At 38.6% G+C, this 17,661-nt stretch overlaps 3 protein-coding genes across 12 annotated transcripts; 2 read left to right on the plus strand and 1 right to left on the minus strand.

Moving 5' to 3' along the window:
- The first annotated feature begins 773 nt into the window (after window positions 1–773).
- Window positions 774–6,777, plus strand: LOC135613183 (serine/threonine-protein kinase AFC1-like). 8 transcript variants are annotated; one of them, XR_010487234.1, is made up of 13 exons: window positions 774–991; window positions 1,566–1,737; window positions 2,257–2,283; window positions 2,514–2,667; window positions 2,769–2,817; window positions 2,898–3,012; window positions 3,212–3,303; window positions 3,500–3,656; window positions 3,779–3,843; window positions 5,406–5,503; window positions 5,613–5,736; window positions 5,854–6,071; window positions 6,279–6,777. XR_010487234.1 is itself a non-coding variant. In XM_065110257.1 (12 exons), exons 1-12 carry the CDS (start codon window positions 884–886, stop codon window positions 6,013–6,015), a joined length of 1,323 nt encoding a protein of 440 aa, XP_064966329.1. In that variant the 5' UTR covers window positions 774–883; the 3' UTR covers window positions 6,016–6,194. The 8 variants fall into 8 exon arrangements, 3 of the variants coding, with proteins under 3 accessions (XP_064966329.1, XP_064966330.1, XP_064966332.1); XR_010487235.1 differs by having other exon boundaries at window positions 6,298–6,777; XR_010487237.1 differs by lacking the exons at window positions 5,406–5,503; window positions 5,613–5,736; window positions 5,854–6,071; window positions 6,279–6,777 and adding exons at window positions 4,519–4,610; window positions 4,718–5,017; window positions 5,093–5,322.
- A 1,190-nt stretch (window positions 6,778–7,967) lies between these two features.
- On the plus strand, window positions 7,968–13,578 carry LOC135613184 (metal tolerance protein 5-like). Of its 2 annotated transcripts, XM_065110261.1 has the most exons (7): window positions 7,968–8,104; window positions 9,320–9,616; window positions 10,467–10,576; window positions 10,685–10,930; window positions 11,901–11,981; window positions 12,249–12,482; window positions 12,998–13,578. In XM_065110261.1, exons 2-7 carry the CDS (start codon window positions 9,424–9,426, stop codon window positions 13,346–13,348), a joined length of 1,215 nt encoding a protein of 404 aa, XP_064966333.1. In that variant the 5' UTR covers window positions 7,968–8,104; window positions 9,320–9,423; the 3' UTR covers window positions 13,349–13,578. The 2 variants fall into 2 exon arrangements, with proteins under 2 accessions (XP_064966333.1, XP_064966334.1); XM_065110262.1 differs by lacking the exon at window positions 11,901–11,981.
- Window positions 13,579–14,161: 583 nt separating this feature from the next.
- On the minus strand, window positions 14,162–17,326 carry LOC103986092 (actin-66). Of its 2 annotated transcripts, none has more exons than XM_009403972.3 (5): window positions 17,237–17,326; window positions 15,938–16,005; window positions 15,435–15,828; window positions 14,743–15,356; window positions 14,162–14,658 (listed from the first exon to the last, which is right to left on the minus strand). In XM_009403972.3, exons 2-5 carry the CDS (start codon window positions 15,992–15,994, stop codon window positions 14,593–14,595), a joined length of 1,131 nt encoding a protein of 376 aa, XP_009402247.2. In that variant the 5' UTR covers window positions 15,995–16,005; window positions 17,237–17,326; the 3' UTR covers window positions 14,162–14,592. The 2 variants fall into 2 exon arrangements, with proteins under 2 accessions (XP_009402247.2, XP_009402248.2); XM_009403973.3 differs by lacking the exon at window positions 17,237–17,326 and adding an exon at window positions 16,385–16,511.
- Window positions 17,327–17,661: the final 335 nt, after the last annotated feature.

Consider the following 17,661-nt stretch of genomic DNA (forward strand, 5'->3'; position numbering starts at 1 on the left):
AAATAGGAGATAAGAAATAATTTTTTATATTTGTTAGGTTGATTTAATATTTTTAGGGTTTAAGATGTCGGGTTACACACCTAAAAGATGATATTCTAGGTATTTTTGTAATAACCTCATCTTTTGGGTGTCAAGCCTTTTATCAACTAGAAGATAATTAAGGGATTATATTTTTAAAAAAATATATTTTATTATTTTTAAGATGATCGTATGAAGTAAGGAGTTGTGAATAAAAGAAAAATACCAATACTAAACTCCTTTATTTATGCATATTTCAAAGCATCGAAAATGTGGCTATTAAGCTTTGATGTATAAGACTATTATATGAGCATAGGAGTTGATATCGTATTCACATACCTAATGTTTATTGTCCTATTTACGAGAATAAGATCATATAATGATAGGAAATGGAGGTCAGATCAAATTTATGTTGCAATGCTTCAACTTGCAAAAAGTTGGAGCTAAAATGAACATTATTTGCTGGCTTTGTTTTCTTGCAAGTCACATACGCTCGATTTAAGCATATGCGACGCACATCGAGGTTTCTCTCATCACATTAGTTTCCTCACCATTTGTACACGCAAATGTCCAAATTAGATACACGCAAATGTCCAAATGGGAATGATGCCTCGACCAACCCAGTCAAAGCGCTATTAGGCGGTCAAAAATGAGGGGAAACGGTTCGATAGCTTTGCTTAAGGGGAAACGAGGTCCGATTAACCATGGTTAAGAGGGCACCAGAGCTGCTAACTATAGTTAGCCTGGGAACAGAAGGGTAGCCGATTAGGGTTTGGTGGAGCAGAGAAGACAACGAAGAGTACCTCTGCCTCTTGCCTCCGCTATCATTCGTGGATTCAATGTTGGCTTGGTGACTCGATCGAAGATGGAGACCCAATGGATCGCCGAGCTACCGCACGCGGCCACGGACAAGCGCCCGCGGAAGAGGCCCAGGCTCGCGTGGGATGTGCCCCCTCCGATTCCCCCTTCCATGGTCCTCGCCCCTTCCTTCCTACCTGATTTCGTTGTTTGATTTGTCTCCTGGGCACCGATTTATGTTTTTTAACTTTTCGCTGAATCTTTCCGTTGGTATTGCGGATCTCGATCATAAACTCAGGGATTTGATGATGGATCCCGCAAAAAAGGAAACGTATTTTATGCGAATTTATGTTGGACACCGGTGAAATCGTTGGTTTTGACTCTGATCCATGCCAATGTCACTGATTTTTTTGTATGATTCTGGATCTACGAGGCCATATTTAATTGATATCATTTTTTTGAAATATTTTTATGAATTTTTACTAAGAGAACTTCGTAGCGGGGCGATAGATGGTAGGCCAACTATTGGTTTTTGCTTACGACTTCAAAACCTGTGAAATTCTTTTGCACTTAAAGATGCATTTTTTTGTCCTTTTTCATTATTTTTAGGGTTCGTACCTACTTGGTTAAATGCAAACATTTATTATCCTTGAAAGAAGGATAAAATTGAGGATTTTACATGTGCAGTTCTCAGAATAACCGAACTTGGAAAAGAATCCTTGAAAGTTTGAACAAATTGCGTATTGTAGGTTCCTCTGACGCTATACTGTGGGATGGAAGCTGCACAAATGGCTACTATGAACCAGCACTTGCAATCATTCTACTACGGTGGAGTACCTCGATATTGTTCTCCTCCTTGGAGGGGTGACGACAAAGATGGTCATTATATTTTTGGCATCGGCGAGAATCTAACACCAAGATGTAATCGTCCGTAACTTCTGTATATTAACTGCATAAACAGCTGCATCATGTTTCACGTACGTGCTAGTGTTTTAATGTATGTATTCAAGTGCAAACTAAAATGCGCTTTTTATGTGTTGTTGGATGCTTCTTTTGTGCTCATTGGAAGCTTTTTAGTTCGTGTTGGGGATTGTATCTCCCTTTCAAAGCACTTTCTGACATCTTTTCAATTACCTATTTTTCCCGAACTATTTTTTGCTTTCAGTTTCCTTGGCAGGCTTAAAAGTTTTCCCTTTTTCTGTTTCACATAATTTTGCATGATGGTCAATATTCAGATTTAACCCTTTTAAACCTCACAAAATGTTCTTGTCATCGCTTTCTAAGGTTATGTTGCATGGTGTTTACATATTTGGAATAGGCAACAGCGATCTTATCTCCTCCTTGGTCATTTTGTCTCTTGGATCATTTTGTGTCCTTTCCATCAAGTTAAGCATTTTGTATTCTCTGCTACTAACACTTCTTCTCTGTTCATCTATGCAGATAGGATACTGAACAAAATGGGTGAAGGTGAGTTCTTTGTTTTAAATCTTGCATGCCTTAGTTAATGCACAAGAAGGATATTTGTTCCATTTTCTATGCATATTGATCTCTTTGATTTCTTGAATGTCTACTTGATCCTAAGAGCTTAAGCTTATGAGTACAAATGCTGTTTCACCATGAAAAAGGAGTGTGGATCTTTTTTTTGTTTTAAACTGAGTTTTGTCCCTAGATAGTCGTTTATGCATCACATGCTGCAGGAACATTTGGACAAGTCCTGGAATGCTGGGACCTGGAAAATAAAGAACCAGTGGCTATCAAAATTGTGCGTTCTCTCCAGAAATATCGTGAGGCTGCAATGATCGAGATTGATGTACTTCAAAGGCTTGCAAAAGCTGACAGAAGTGGCACTCGGTAGGTCAACCATGTTTCAATTTATTAGTTTATTTCTTGAAACATAGGACTTTAAGAAGGATACAAATCAGGGATATGTATAAGTGGTTCTGCTTATGCAGTTGTGTGCAAATACGGAATTGGTTCGACTATCGCAACCATATATGTATAGTAAGTACATTTGCATCAGTGACTAAACTTTCTGAGTAGCCCAAATATTTATTTTCCAAGCATCTATGTGATCTCAACAGGTCTTTGAGAAACTTGGACCAAGCTTATATGACTTTCTTCGGAGAAACAGCTACCGCTCTTTCCCCATCGACTTAGTCCGCGAACTTGCCGGGCAGCTTCTGGAGTCTGTTGCATGTACTTTTTCGGCCCTTCTGTATATGCAATTTCAGTATCAAGCGTTAGGAGACAATTATGGTTGATCAATCATTTTTCAAGCTATGTTGTCATCTGGAGGATAGAGGGTCTTAGTTTCTTCTATAGAACATCTGGATTACTTGACATGTAGATTTAGCAGCTCTGTAAGAAGCTTCTTCCCCTTGTTCTTGTGGTGCAGTTATGCATGACTTGCGGTTAATTCATACTGATCTGAAGCCAGAGAATATTCTTCTCGTCTCCTCTGAATATATAAAGGTTCCTGATCACAAGGTACTGTACTCGGTCATAAATTGGACATACTTGCATTTCCTCCTGCATCCCAGTAGGCACTATCCATGAACATTTATCTTGTGGGAACAATGCTGCTGCTCATTCTTTTCCTTCAATGACAAACTTATTTGTCTTGATTTAAATTTTTTAATATTTTTCCAGTCTGATTTGGTCCTCTATATTGTTGGTAACACAGTTTCTATCACGATCAGCCAAGGATGGTTCACTTTTCAAGAATCTGCCAAAATCTAGTGCTATCAAGTTAATTGACTTTGGAAGCACGACATTTGAACACCAGGACCACAGTTACGTAGTTTCAACAAGGCATTATCGTGCACCTGAGGTTATTCTTGGTAAAAAGTTAAACTTTCTGCCCAAGAGTGTATTACATCTGTCAGATACTTGCCTATGCTTTTGTCTTTTTATTTTTAATGAATAAGCTACTAAATGTTGACTTTACTATCTTATTTTGTAGGACTTGGGTGGAACTATCCCTGTGATATGTGGAGTGTGGGTTGTATTCTTGTTGAGCTTTGCTCGGTGAGTTCATTCTCACTGATCATCTGATTGTTCTGTGTCTTTCCTCTTTAGTCAATTTCATGTGTCTTTTTGAATGCTTCTGTAATGATTGGCAGTGGAATCTTGAAGTGTGATTTGTAACCATTTGCTTCATATGCTCAAATTTTCTGTTAACGACTCATTTATCTTGGCATTTTGTTGGATAGTTATTCTATTTGCAAACTTGGGCTAATGGGTTGCGCACTTGGTCAGTTTCACAATGATATTAGCTAGAATTCCCAGATCGGATTTCTTTGAGGTCAATGCACATGAATTTGTATCTCAACTCTGGCTGCTCGAGTTGTAACATTAAGGGTATCTCTTGAATCGCATCCTCTCATTTGGGCAAGTATGAAAATTTGGGTTGTAACAAACTTGCATGAACTGATTGTTGGAATTAATATCAAGGCATCTAAATTATTGTGTAAATAGCGTATGTTAGATCTTGCCTTGTCATCTGCATGTTACTCTGTATTCAACAAGTATTATTGGACAGGATGGAAGTGTTTGAGTGCCAGTATTATAGTTTTGAGTTCAATAACAACTGACATGTCTGTGTATGATTAGTTTAGTGGGGGGTTATTGCTTCTCTCCTCCCTTCCCTGTATGTTCCTAGGAGTTACTGGTCATCTCTTGTACTCTTATTTGCATTTGCAGTAAATCGTTGTGGTTGCACGTAAGAAGTGAAAGGCAAGGACAACATGGTAGGGGAGCAGGAATGGTCAGGTTACGTTGAGATGTGATAGATGGTAAGGACACATAAGGATGATCTGAACCTGAACCCACTAATCAGTAATTCAAATTTTCTTGACCAGGATGTGATCTATATAGTTTGTTGGTTGGGTCTGATTGACAGGTAATGGCATGTTCTACATTGTTTATAGGCAAAAAATTGGCTCAGATCAGATTGAACTGGTCGAACCAAGCCATCAAGGCATGAACCCTACCCGACCGAGTCAAGGTCTCCTGCCTTGAACCAACACTGCAAAACAAAGGGGCTATCTTAAATGGGTTGGGTCTGGGTCAGTTTGGGTTCACCCAACAGTTCCTGGACAAGCCTTGATCTGTCAAGGCTTCCTAGCCTTTAGGCAGTTGGCTGGACATCACAACAGCACAAAGAGGCATTACATCACCACTGGAAAGATACGTGATGGAGGTAACTCCAGGTGATGCAATTTATTATGATTCCAAGTGTAATATTTGGCTGAATTCTTTTTGAGTAAACATTCAGGTGAAAGGTAACCATGCCAAAATTTTTGCGCTTCCTTGATTTTGAGAGTTGATCTGAATGGTGAGAAAACTAGTTTGATTTACTGCTTGTACATGTTCTGTATTGTCCGCTCCCCCTCTTATTTTCCTTTTTTTCCATGAAGTTTGATGATATTGAAACTGCATGTTTTTCTCTTATGCCAATTTATCAATGCCAATTTCTACTTTTGAAGGATCAATATGTAGGAATATAACAGTAAATATGATACCTGTCTAAGTTCATGTTTCAAGATGGATTAGCTAAAACATGATATTGTTTAATTCCATAAAATCAGGGTGAGGCACTCTTTCAAACTCATGAAAATTTGGAGCATTTAGCTATGATGGAAAAGGTGTTAGGACCACTTCCACAGCACATGATTGTTAGAGCTAAGTAAGTCCAACATTTCTTCTTTTTTTAATGATATTGTAATTACTCAAATTTGGATGTTCCAGATTCGAGTTCAAATAATTTGACAGCTTATTATACTTGTTTCCTTGAGTGTCCATAATAGCCAGCGTGCGGAGAAATATTTCAGGCAAGGTCGAGGATTGCGATTAGACTGGCCCGAAGGGGCAACCTCAAGGGAAAGCATCAGAGCAGTTTGGAGATTGCCTCGCCTTCAGGTAGGTTGGGGTTTGACCTTTTGTTTCTGTTTGACAAAAAAAGGTACCTTTCCCATGATATTATGTAACTAAGGGATAAAAATCACCCCTGCTATTAACTTCAAAATTTTGTTGCAGAATCTGGTTATGCAACATGTTGATCACTCTGCTGGTGATTTAATTGATCTTCTGCAAGGGCTTCTCCATTATGATCCGGCTCAGCGTCTAAAAGCCCGAGAAGCCCTTAGACACCCCTTTTTCACCAGAGATCTGAGAAGATGTGGTTACTCTTTGAACTAAGGGCTTTACTCTTCTTTCTTAAGTCAAGTTTGTAAGGGAATTGTAAAAAATCTCAGGTATTGCTACAGAAATTATAATTGAATCTTCTAACCTCATGATGGATGGGAAGTTTTTTGTATAGAGAACAGTTCTGTAACAATGACTTCATCAGGCTTGAATAATGCTACTCATTATCTTCATGTCTGTACTATTGCTATGTGAATGGCAGGAATGTATTGCTCATTCCACCCAAACATTTAGCAGCCTGACTGACACCAATATAGGGTTTTTCTTCTCTTGCAGAGTTTCAGATGAACAGGCAGCAAATTCTGTGTACACAATTTAGGGCACATATCAGACGGAAGTTTGGATGCAAGTTCTAAAACATGGTCATGGCTTCGTGTTTTGTTTGTTGGGTTTAACTTTAGCTCAGTGTTCGTAGCATCCCTCTATTGGATCAACCAACCATTGGCTCAAGGTAGGGGAAATACACTGGTTTCAAGCACAACTATGTTGTGATCTGGAGGCTCAAGTAATCATTCTATTCTTTTTGGAGGAGTCATCTTATCATAATTGTGTTTTTTCTTTCGGTAGCAGGTATTGAACGATCCACTCATTCTTCTTTTGGGGCCACCGTATGTATTCTCATCTTTAATATGTCAATTGAGAGTCAATTTGATTTGTTTTGTTTTGGGATTGGAATGTTATTTCTACAAAGAACTTGTTTTCATTCTCGTCTAACATTTAGTGCTTGAAGGTATTAATTAGAATTTGCTTTTGGTATATTGTTTGCTACTTCTGCGAAATTTCTAATAAGCATCGTTAAATCATTTAGCTTGTCATACTATACTAATGATACTAAGCTGAGGTGTAAGACTATTTACTTGGTGTGATAGTAGTCTTCTATCAACATATTTTTTTCAAATATAATTTGATTTCAATCACAATATTCGTTGCTTAGTAATTCTTTAGTCTTACTCTTAAATAGTTAATATTATTTTTCACCTTAAGTTTGTACCAATTATACTGTCTTCCTCCAATGATATACATGTGATGCATTGGATAATTTGCCGGTCTTATGGAAGCATATATTGTGTTCTCCTGAAACTGAATGAAACAAAATTTTGCTGTTTAGTGCACGGTAAGTTGCCTTGTTCTGTTATTATCTATTGCAGATTCTATATAATAGAAGGCTCAACATTTAAACAAATTTATTTTGATATCAGATTCCAGATTCTCTTTATTTTCCGTCATCATGAATGATGAGTTTTGCTGGCCTGATAGTAGGGCAAATGCCGCTGGCTTTTCTTTTAGATACTTCTTCCTAACTCATCTTGGTTGCGGGTGGTATGGTGATGGATTGCATAGTTCTGATGTTCCTTTTCAGCAAGAGCATGAAGGAACTAAAGAGGATTAAATTTGTGTTTTAGACTTTACAATGACTAATGCTGATTGAGATCTTATGTTCACCTGCATTTACACATGTCTATTTGTTTTTTCTTCCTATAAGAGAAGGGTCTTGCGGAAGCATACTGGATGCAAAAGGTAAACCTCACTAATTGAAGTTCTTCGTCAAACAATTATCGTGTACCGCATTAGAGATTTTGCAAGTTGTGTTTTTTTTGGCTCTTTTTTTTTTCTCGGTTGAACAAAAATGGTGTGATTGTGTTACACTTATCGTCGAGGAGGTTATTTCTTCAGTAAGAAAACTGATACTAAGATAAAGATATTTTCTCTTCGAAAGATCCTTTGTTTCCTTTTTTTTTTTTTTTTTTTCTGAATCGTAAATTAATTTTATTCTCTCCTTTGCCTATCCAATTCAGTGTCCATAACCATAAGAAGCCTGATGATGACAAATTCGAACTTATCATGAATTTGGATACAGATCCTGTGGCTACACTAGATACTAATCTGAGTTTTATAAACTGATATGAAGTTGTTTGATACCTAAATTCTGCATTGTCTCCTCACAGGTCAGCCAAAGATTAGCCAAGACAACAACTGGGGCTTTGTATGAGTTCATAACAGGCTCAGTATAACTGGTCAAAGGAACCTGATACAGAGAAAGTTGAACCAACAAAGGATGTAACTTACAAGCTTCAAGGCAAGGGTGAGTTTTCTTGGGCCATGATTTCTCTTCCGTAGAATGTGACTCGCTGGAATTATTGACATGTCCAGATATACTTGTTAAGTATAATACCTCATCGATTTATGTTTGCGGCCTTCGACTGTTGACATCCCTATAAGTGTCTCAATGTGTGTTTGATTGTTCTTCTGGTGTAAGTTTTCTCCATTTAGAGATGACGATATGCACTGGAATCGATGCATTATACTTATTATAACTCTTCTTTTGGGATTTTGTCTGCATCATTTAAGTCCTATAACATGCAATAAATAGTCTACATTGCCAAGTTACTTGTGCTTTGTGCGCTTCAGATTCGCTAAGTGACACCGTTTATATATATATATATATATATATATATATATCAATAGAAAAAAAATTAGATTATTCCCTTGTATAATGGATATCGACAAGTCTCGATGAAGCACTTCAAACGTGACATTGATGCAAATTTTGATATTTTATTCGTTAAAGAACACCCAAATCTCCTTATAATGTTCTTATATTTTTGGAGAGAAAAAGAGGAAGTTTCAATAAATTAAGCCATTGTAGACAGTATGATATCCTTTTACAGACATATATGATTGTGACAGTATAAATGTGATTTGATCAGTTAGTTAGACATATATATACATATATATATACACATATATATATATACATACATATACATAATATATATATATATATATATATATACATACATATACATATATATATATGTATATATATGTGTATATATATATATATACACACACATATATATATATATATATATATATATATATATATATAGAGTGTCATGAGCTTGGTGATGAATCTATGTTTGGAAAAAGCCAAGTTTGTAAAGGGATTTTGCCATTTTACTCGTCTAATCAGTTTCTTTTGTATTGCTTTATTATTATTATTATTATTATTATTATTATTATTATTATTATTATTTTTCATGTATCAGTCATATATTTTGATATTTATTATTTGTTTTTTCAGTAGCGTGGTGGCTTTTTGTTATTTTTATAATTGATGAATGATCAGAGTTTGTGATAAAAAAATTCACCACCGTCCGATGTATTATCTTCCCCCATCAAAGATCAAATCCTGACCATCCACGGGTTACTATCATGACGAGCGAGTGCGTATGTGTAGAAGCGACCCCAAATATGTAAATGTGTCGATCTGATATCTCTTTTAATTGCTTCGCAGCCGCCTCTGCTGTGGTGTGAGTGTTGAATGAATGCTCGCTTTCGCTCTATTCTGGGGTGCGCTCGATCTCCTAGGGTTTCGGGTGACGGCTGCGGAGGAGGCGGATGGCGGATGCTGCAACGGTGACCATGCGGCGCGGTCTGGACGAGGAGGGAACAGAGCTCCTCCTGGTTGAATCCGGCGAGCGAGAGCGGGACCGGGAGCGGTCGTGGCGGCTCAACTTCGATGGCTTGCGGCTGTCGGAGCGGCGCGAAGAGCCTCCGCCTCGCCGCCTCCACGATTGCCTTGGCGCCTTAGGTTCCTTCTTCCCCTTTTTTTTTATCCCCTTATAATACACTTGGGTTTGATGTGCTCTTTTTATTACATATATATGCATATGTTAATATAGCGTTTATCTTATTGTCTTCTGTCTTCCGCCATTGCCTTTGTTTCGACCAGCTGCCTACCTTATCATCAAATTGTGTTTTTTGTTTGTGCCTTTCTTTCTGTGTGGGAAAAGTAGAGTTTTCGATAGGATCGTCTTCTGTTGAGTTATTTGGAAGATCAGATGAACAACTCCTCCTTGGCTCAAGGTATATTTACTTGAAACTTTGATTTGATCATCAAGTTGATGAATCTAGACGTCGTAGCCGATTCTTGTTTCTGCCCGGAGGATTCGAAAGCTAAAGACTGAATCCGGATTCATCCTCCTACAAGTCCTTGATGGCGACGTACCCACTCTGAGTGTTGATTTAGGACTCCTTGAAATGCTGGATAAGAACAGATTGAGGATCGTGGTCATCCTTTCAAGATAATGTTAATTGATGGTATAAAAAGGAGGAAAAAATGCTATATCAACTGTCCAAAATTGGATGTATTTATATTCATCTCATCGAGGACTACTAAAAGACTTCGTTTGTTTGGAATGCCTTCTGTTCTAGACTACCGATTCAGAAGTATATTACTAAAATTGCAAGAAGAAAAGCTGATGCCACAATTTCTGTCAATAACCATAAAAAGAGCAACCGTGTTGAAGAGCTAATTTCCATTTGTCTTTTATATGATCTATTGAGATGGCATACGTTCTTGGAAATTAGTTTTGGAGGCTGTACATTGAATAAATGAAGCTTGCCATTTTTCATTAAAAAGAATGACATGATGGTTGTAGGCACTGGAGATGTGGTGGCAGAATATTACCAGCAGCAGGTGGAAATGCTCGAAGGCTTCAATGAAATGGATGCCTTGACTGAACGTGGTTTTCTCCCAGGAATGTCAAAGGTATGAGTTCGTTAGTTTTTCTTTGTCTTAAAGAGGACAAGTACTTCCTAGAGCAACTATAAGTTACATATGTGTTATCGTTGATTGACATTATCATGTTAAATACAGGAAGAGCGTGAAAGGGTTGCAAAGAGTGAGAAGAGAGCCATCCGACTATCAAATGTTGCCAACATGGTTCTCTTTGCTGCAAAAGTTTATGCTTCAATCAGAAGTGGCTCGTTGGCAATCATCGCATCTACACTGGATTCTCTGCTTGATCTTTTATCGGGGTTTATACTATGGTTTACTGCATTCAAAATGCAATCAAGAAATCCCTACCAATACCCTATTGGGAAAAGACGCATGCAGCCGTTGGTAAGTATTTTTTCCATGCTATTATTTTCCAATTACTCAAGTCAATCAAATGCAGGATTTACGACAGTTGATCGACAGTTTATTTACATCCTTTTCCCCCCAATTATTATGAAAAATTTTCTTGTGATACCTATGCTACGAGCAACAAACTGCAACGTGGGTAATGTCACTTTTGCATTTGTTTGGCCATTTTACTATTGTTGTTGGCACAGTGATTGATGTATTTCTTGCTAAATTGAAATTGTTGTTGTGTAGTATGTTCCTTGTGCATTCCATTATTGGAACTATGTTGTCATGTTTTTCATCTCTAACTGCTGAGTATGCTTTTACCTTGGTAAGTAATACAGTTTCTTTGTGTGGTGAATGACATGATATAAATGCTGCTGTTGCTTTAGCCATGCATTAGCAAAAGCTGCTGCATTTTATGTGGGCTGTACAGGAAGATCGAGTTATTAGGGATATCTATTGGAGCTCTTGCACACTTTTCATATGTGCAAAGGGCTTTGTGTTTATTGCATGGCAAATAATCATCTCGCTGAAGAAATGCTCTGAGAAGCCTTTGTTTGATGTGAATTTTGTTGTAGAAAGTAGCCACTGTATTGCTTTGCTGGTAGCAAACTCATCCTTTTTCTCCTCTTTATCAATTTTTATATTGAGTTACTGTTTGATCATGGTAATAGTTAACAATCTCTTTTTCCTGAAAACAACCTCTTGGGATTGGCTTTATTTTCCGTTCCCTTCTATAGATTGAGGAATGGTGATCAAAGCTTTGCAAACAAAACAGTTTTAAGTAGTACTAGACCAGGTATCTTGTGTGCATTTAGTCTACAACATTGGTACTAGTAAAAGTTCATTTTTTCCTTAAACCTAAAGCTTTTATTTTTTTGGCACTTTAGCCTTGTCCTTCTTGTTAGAGGTATGCCTTCTTAATCTGTTCTTAGTTGCACTCAAAAGATTTTATAATTTGCAGGGCATTCTTGTTTTTGCATCCGTTATGGCAACACTGGGTCTACAGATAATCTTAGAGTCAGTGCGCTCTCTACTATCTGTTGTAAGTGGCAGCACCTCTTAACTTTCTAGGACCATGTTGACCATCAACTTCTTTGACAATAAGATTAGTTTTGACAACCCTCGGTCAGATTATAGAAAAAAATTATACTTTTGCCATGCCTTATCTTAGTGCAGGAGAGATGTTTGCTCTCATAGAAACTTGAAACCTATCCTGTGTAATTAATATTTATCATAGTCAGTTGCCTTAGAAGTGCTGGTTGCTGAAGTCAGCATTACAGCCTCATACTGTTGATGTGATAAAATGCAGGAGAAAGAGTTCAGCTTGACCAAGCAGCAAGAAGCTTGGGTGGTTGACATTATGCTATCAGTAACACTGGTGAAGCTTGGTCTTGTTGTTTACTGTCGTTCGTTCACTAATGAAATAGTCAAGGCTTATGCACAGGATCACTTTTTTGATGTCGTTACAAATGTCATTGGCCTTGCGGCTGCTCTACTTGCCAACTATATCGCAAATTGGATAGATCCTATTGGAGCCATAATTGTAAGTAGGAGTGGCATCATCCTCTTTTACATGCTAATTACTTTTATGTGCTTTTCAATAATTATTCTGTTATCATGTCATACACTTCCAAATTCTTTAATGGATGTCCTGAACTTGGTTCTACCTTCCTTGAGATGTTATGAACATTCTTGTAGGTCGAACCCCTTATTAGGTAACATACAGTTCCAGGAAATATTCATGTAAGCTTGATGCTTTATTGGATAATAGATCTCACGACAATTTTGAAGATCTCCGATCAAGGATTGGACATCAATTGGAATGAGTTGATAGACGGCTCATTGGACAGATACACACTAACAAATCCCCGTAAACTTATGGGAGCTGTCCTTCTCATCTGGTTTTTGAAAATGTGGTTTTAATTTGCATGTCTTTGCTGTATATATTGAGAAATGGTAGGTGTAAAAAGGTAAATTCATTTACTTAACGAGTCAGTTCTTTATATTCTTCCATATTTGTGAGTCGGGTAATTGCTGATGTTGTGTCTAATGTTTCAGCTGGCAATATATACCATCCGAACGTGGTCAGTGACTGTGCTTGAGAACGTGAACTCCTTGGTCGGCCTCTCTGCAGCGCCAGAATACCTACAGAAGATCACGTACCTCTGCTGGAACCATGACAAGGCCATAAGGCACATCGATACGGTTCGGGCATACACATTTGGCTCCCACTACTTTGTGGAGGTGGACATTGTGTTGCCATCAGAGATGCCCCTAAGAGAAGCACACGACATCGGGGAAGCCCTGCAAGAGAAGCTAGAGCAGTTGCCAGAGATAGAGCGAGCCTTTGTACACCTCGACTACGAATTCATGCACAAGCCTGAGCATGCCCAAGCCCACGACATGTAGCAGCGTGTCCGGTGGTAAGAGAGAAGCATTGTTGTTGAGCTTTATGAGGCATTTGGTATGGCATCATGGTCGGTTGCTGAAATCTCAGACTTCTGTGATGGCATATGGTTGGTCTGTATAATTCAAACAGTGGATAGGAGTCGCAGTTGAGCATTGTAATCAATGATTTCTTTTAGCAGGATTTTTTTTTCTGTGACTAAAGAAGCAACACCCTTTGCGTGATTTGCATCTATGACTCGTCATCCCCTGATGTCTCTCGAGAAAGCGATGTTTGCCTCAAAACCATGGCTTTCATAACCTGTTGAAAGCAATCCAAATGCAATTAATTGCACATAAACTATGAAAAGGCGTGCAAATGAGACATGATAATTCCGAAGATGCACGAGAGCGATAATACCACACGAGCAATAATAAATAAATAATACCTCACGAGCAATAATAAATAGCCTGTGATGTCCCCGTCTTCCCACTTGGAAGGTAGAAGAGACACCAAGCAAGTATAGCAATGAAAGATGGTGACGAAGACGAACAATTCGAATTCAAATTCATAGGATGAAATATCATGACGAAGACGATACAAGAGGAACATCAAATTCATCTTAGAAAACAGGGCTCTTTTTGGTTGTTCCCATCATCTATCCTATCCAGTTGGAGAAGTCACGTTCCAAGTGCCGAAAGCAAGAAGCCAAATCATACAAACCTGCTAGCACAACATCATAATTTGCCTGAGCTTTTTATGTCCACTGGTACCACAGTTTCGACATATCCACAATTCACAGAACAAACAAAAAATTGCCATGTAGACAACAAATCTGCAAAAGTCCCCTCTCAACGACAAGCTTAGGATTATAAAATCATCATACAATAATTTTCGAAAGAAAGGGCACCATATAATACCCCAAAGTAAAATGAAGAAAAACCACCACAAACCAAGCCACAGGCGTTGAACTGGTGTCCACCTTAAGACCAAACTAGAAAGAGAACCAAAAGCTACAAGTAAATGGGGTCTAGAGTGTGCCGAAAGGTGGAAAATCCAGGTGAACCAGGTGCAGATACTGATGGTGCCTTTGCTCACTACCATCATGTATGCGACAAAAAGGGCTTTTGTTAGCCCAAACTCAAAGCAGTCAGGCATCCCACAAGCAAAGCTTACGACCTTAAGCAAACCTACCAACCCAAGGAAAAGCCATGACTAGAACCTAAAGTCTGCCTACAGAACAGGCAAGTAGTAAAAGCACGCAAGCTCAGAAGCATTTCCGGTGGACAATTGCTGGGCCAGACTCCTCATACTCTCCCTTTGAAATCCACATCTGCAATTTTGAAGTGTGTCAAAAACATGTGTCACAAATACAACTGTTCAAATCTAATAGCAGTGGATCAGAATTTGGATGTACCTGTTGGAAAGTGCTAAGAGAGGCAAGGATGGATCCTCCGATCCAGACACTATATTTACGTTCAGGTGGGGCAACCACCTTAATCTTCATGCTGCTTGGGGCAAGAGCAGTAATCTCCTTGCTCATACGATCGCCAATACCAGGGAACATGGTTGATCCACCACTGAGCACAATGTTCCCATACAAATCTTTCCTGATATCGACATCACATTTCATAATGGAGTTATATGTGGTCTCATGGATTCCAGCAGCTTCCATGCCAATCAATGATGGCTGGAAGAGGACCTCTGGGCACCTAAATCTCTCAGCACCAATAGTAATGACCTGCCCATCCGGGAGTTCATAGCTCTTCTCCACAGAAGAGCTAGTCTTGGCAGTCTCCAGCTCCTGTTCATAATCGAGAGCAACATATGCAAGCTTCTCCTTTATGTCCCTCACAATTTCCCGTTCTGCAGTTGTGGTGAATGAATAACCTCTCTCGGTAAGGATCTTCATGAGGGCATCTGTGAGATCACGACCAGCAAGATCCAAACGGAGAATGGCATGAGGTAGTGCATATCCTTCATAAATCGGAACAGTATGACTGACGCCATCACCAGAGTCGAGCACAATACCTGTCAAATGATAGCCCAATCAAATGGATGAAATTTTTTTTAGCTTCTCCCTACTCAAACAGACAGATTGATACAAACCAGTGGTACGGCCACTAGCATAGAGGGAAAGGACTGCCTGAATTGCAACATACATTGCAGGCACATTAAAAGTTTCAAACATGATTTGGGTCATTTTCTCTCTATTTGCCTTGGGATTCAGAGGAGCTTCAGTCAGAAGTATCGGATGCTCTTCAGGAGCTACACGGAGCTCATTATAGAAGGTATGATGCCAAATCTTTTCCATGTCATCCCAGTTGCTGACAATTCCATGCTCGATTGGATACTTCAACGTGAGGATACCTCGTTTGGACTGGGCCTCATCACCAACATAAGCATCTTTTTGGCCCATCCCAACCATAACACCAGTGTGGCGAGGTCTGCCAACAATACTGGGAAACACTGCTCTGGGTGCATCATCACCAGCAAATCCGGCCTGTTTGACAAAGACAAAAGAAGAATGAGTCAATTTGGAGATTGTTCCCAGAATTGATGCACAAAAGCACACTTCAAAGAATGAGAATGGCTATGCCAAACTGACTAACCTTGACCATGCCGGTTCCATTGTCACAAACAAGAGGTTGGATATCCTCATCGGCCATTTTCTATAAATCTGAACAAGTAATACGGGTGAAGATATCAGCAATACTACCAGCTACATAAATTTTAGCCCATGCACTGACCGTCGACTTAAAAATGTATTTATAAAGGACAAATGAACCAAAGAGAGGAAACTCTCCATTTACACATTTTTTTTTCGATTATGTGGGTTGTGCCACTGGTAATCAGTACATGTATAATAATGATAAATAGCATTAGCAAGGAATTATACACAAAAATAAAATTAAGAAGTAGAAATGATTTAAATCATCAATACTGTTGAAAACATTTTGTCTATAACCATGTATCTATATAATATATCTAAAAGTAAGAATGATTGAAAACTTCATATGCAGTAATTAAGCACAAAAACACAGATAGGTCAAATTAACCTGCTAGTTCTATCCCATCATCCATAAAGAAGAGGGATCTAATGTTGGTTCTCCAACAAAAGATGAAGCAATCTTGCAAGAAGAGCAGCCAGTTTATGCTTTGCACCCCCCTTTACAGAGGCTTGACCATATACACAAAACCATGATGAGAAGACATGATCGAAACTCTATATTTAAATCTGGCATGTATCTACATTTAATTGATTAGCGAGAAAAAGAATTTATAATGTATAATTACAAATTAGTAAATATGAAATAAAATGACCAAACCTTTTTTACTCGGTTCGCAAAAGAGTGTCTTAATCCAACATCGGAAATAAACATAACACTGTCCTTAGTTGCTTCGCTATTTTGGCTGGTTCTTAAGGATAAAAGAAGAAAGAAAAGGCAGAACAAGAAACCAGTTCACATTTCCGACTAAACTAGCGATGAAGTTCCTCCTCCAGCATAAAAAGACGCAATAAAGAGGTCAGATCCAACAATAAGTAAACAAAAGCTGATATTGAACACATTTCTTTGCATAAACACACGAAACGTGTTTGAAAGAAACCACAAACAGAGGAGCGAAAACCAACTCCAAAAATATACATGAATCATAGCGTGCAGTATCTAGATCTGATCACTCTCCAGGTCCAGCTCAAAAGTAATTCAAAAATCTGTCTTTTTCAAAGAAAGACAGCAGTAGACTAGTTAGATCGACTGGGAAGCACCGATCGGGGTCGACATCACCAGATTCAGACCAGCAAACCGCAAACCCTCGATTTTGGTCAACAAAAGGCCAGGCGAAGAGACAAGAAAAGCACCAAACAACCGATCGAAGAAAGAAACAGATCTACGAGATCGGGATTTAACCTTCGTGGACGAAGGAGCCCGAGGCGATCGGAGGAGAAAGAGTCAGGGGAGACGCCAAAGACCCGAAGAAATGGCAAAGAAACGAGGGGGGTATGTCTCGCATCTATGTTAATTGAATCTCGGTCGGCCCAGAGACAATTGGGCTTAGTTTGGGCCATATTGGCCCAACCTCCTCCTGTCGCACGCACTGCTCTAATCCTATATATATATATGAAAGACCCTGCAATCTTTCCAATTTGCACAATAAGTAGAATAACAACAATTTATTTTATCCTTGGATTATGCATGGTGCTCTCTGTTAGGGTGGAGTGAGGACGACGACAATACTTTGGCATTCCATCACAAAAGAATATGATCATGATAGAGTCTGAAATTAACAAGCCTGAAGAGGACACAGCGAAATATGCCTCGTGACTAACCTTTTC

Source organism: Musa acuminata, chromosome BXJ2-5, assembly GCF_036884655.1.
Source record: "Musa acuminata AAA Group cultivar baxijiao chromosome BXJ2-5, Cavendish_Baxijiao_AAA, whole genome shotgun sequence".
NCBI lineage: Eukaryota > Viridiplantae > Streptophyta > Magnoliopsida > Zingiberales > Musaceae > Musa > Musa acuminata.

What these genes read in the sequence shown, in the direction of transcription:
- LOC135613183 (XM_065110257.1), top strand. Translation starts at nt 884, where the DNA reads ATGGAGACCCAATGGATCGCCGAGCTACCGCACGCGGCCACGGACAAG. An exon ending in TAAAGGTTCCTGATCACAAG is followed by an intron (nt 3,304 to 3,499) that starts GTACTGTACTCG and finishes TTGGTAACACAG; the next exon opens with TTTCTATCACGATCAGCCAA. An exon ending in GGAGATTGCCTCGCCTTCAG is followed by an intron (nt 5,737 to 5,853) that starts GTAGGTTGGGGT and finishes ATTTTGTTGCAG; the next exon opens with AATCTGGTTATGCAACATGT.
- LOC135613184 (XM_065110261.1), top strand. Translation starts at nt 9,424, where the DNA reads ATGGCGGATGCTGCAACGGTGACCATGCGGCGCGGTCTGGACGAGGAG. An exon ending in TGCGCTCTCTACTATCTGTT is followed by an intron (nt 11,982 to 12,248) that starts GTAAGTGGCAGC and finishes GATAAAATGCAG; the next exon opens with GAGAAAGAGTTCAGCTTGAC. An exon ending in ATCCTATTGGAGCCATAATT is followed by an intron (nt 12,483 to 12,997) that starts GTAAGTAGGAGT and finishes CTAATGTTTCAG; the next exon opens with CTGGCAATATATACCATCCG.
- LOC103986092 (XM_009403972.3), bottom strand. Translation starts at nt 15,994, where the DNA reads ATGGCCGATGAGGATATCCAACCTCTTGTTTGTGACAATGGAACCGGC. An exon ending in ATGGAACCGGCATGGTCAAG is followed by an intron (nt 15,829 to 15,937) that starts GTTAGTCAGTTT and finishes TTTGTCAAACAG; the next exon opens with GCCGGATTTGCTGGTGATGA. An exon ending in TGCTAGTGGCCGTACCACTG is followed by an intron (nt 15,357 to 15,434) that starts GTTTGTATCAAT and finishes ATCATTTGACAG; the next exon opens with GTATTGTGCTCGACTCTGGT.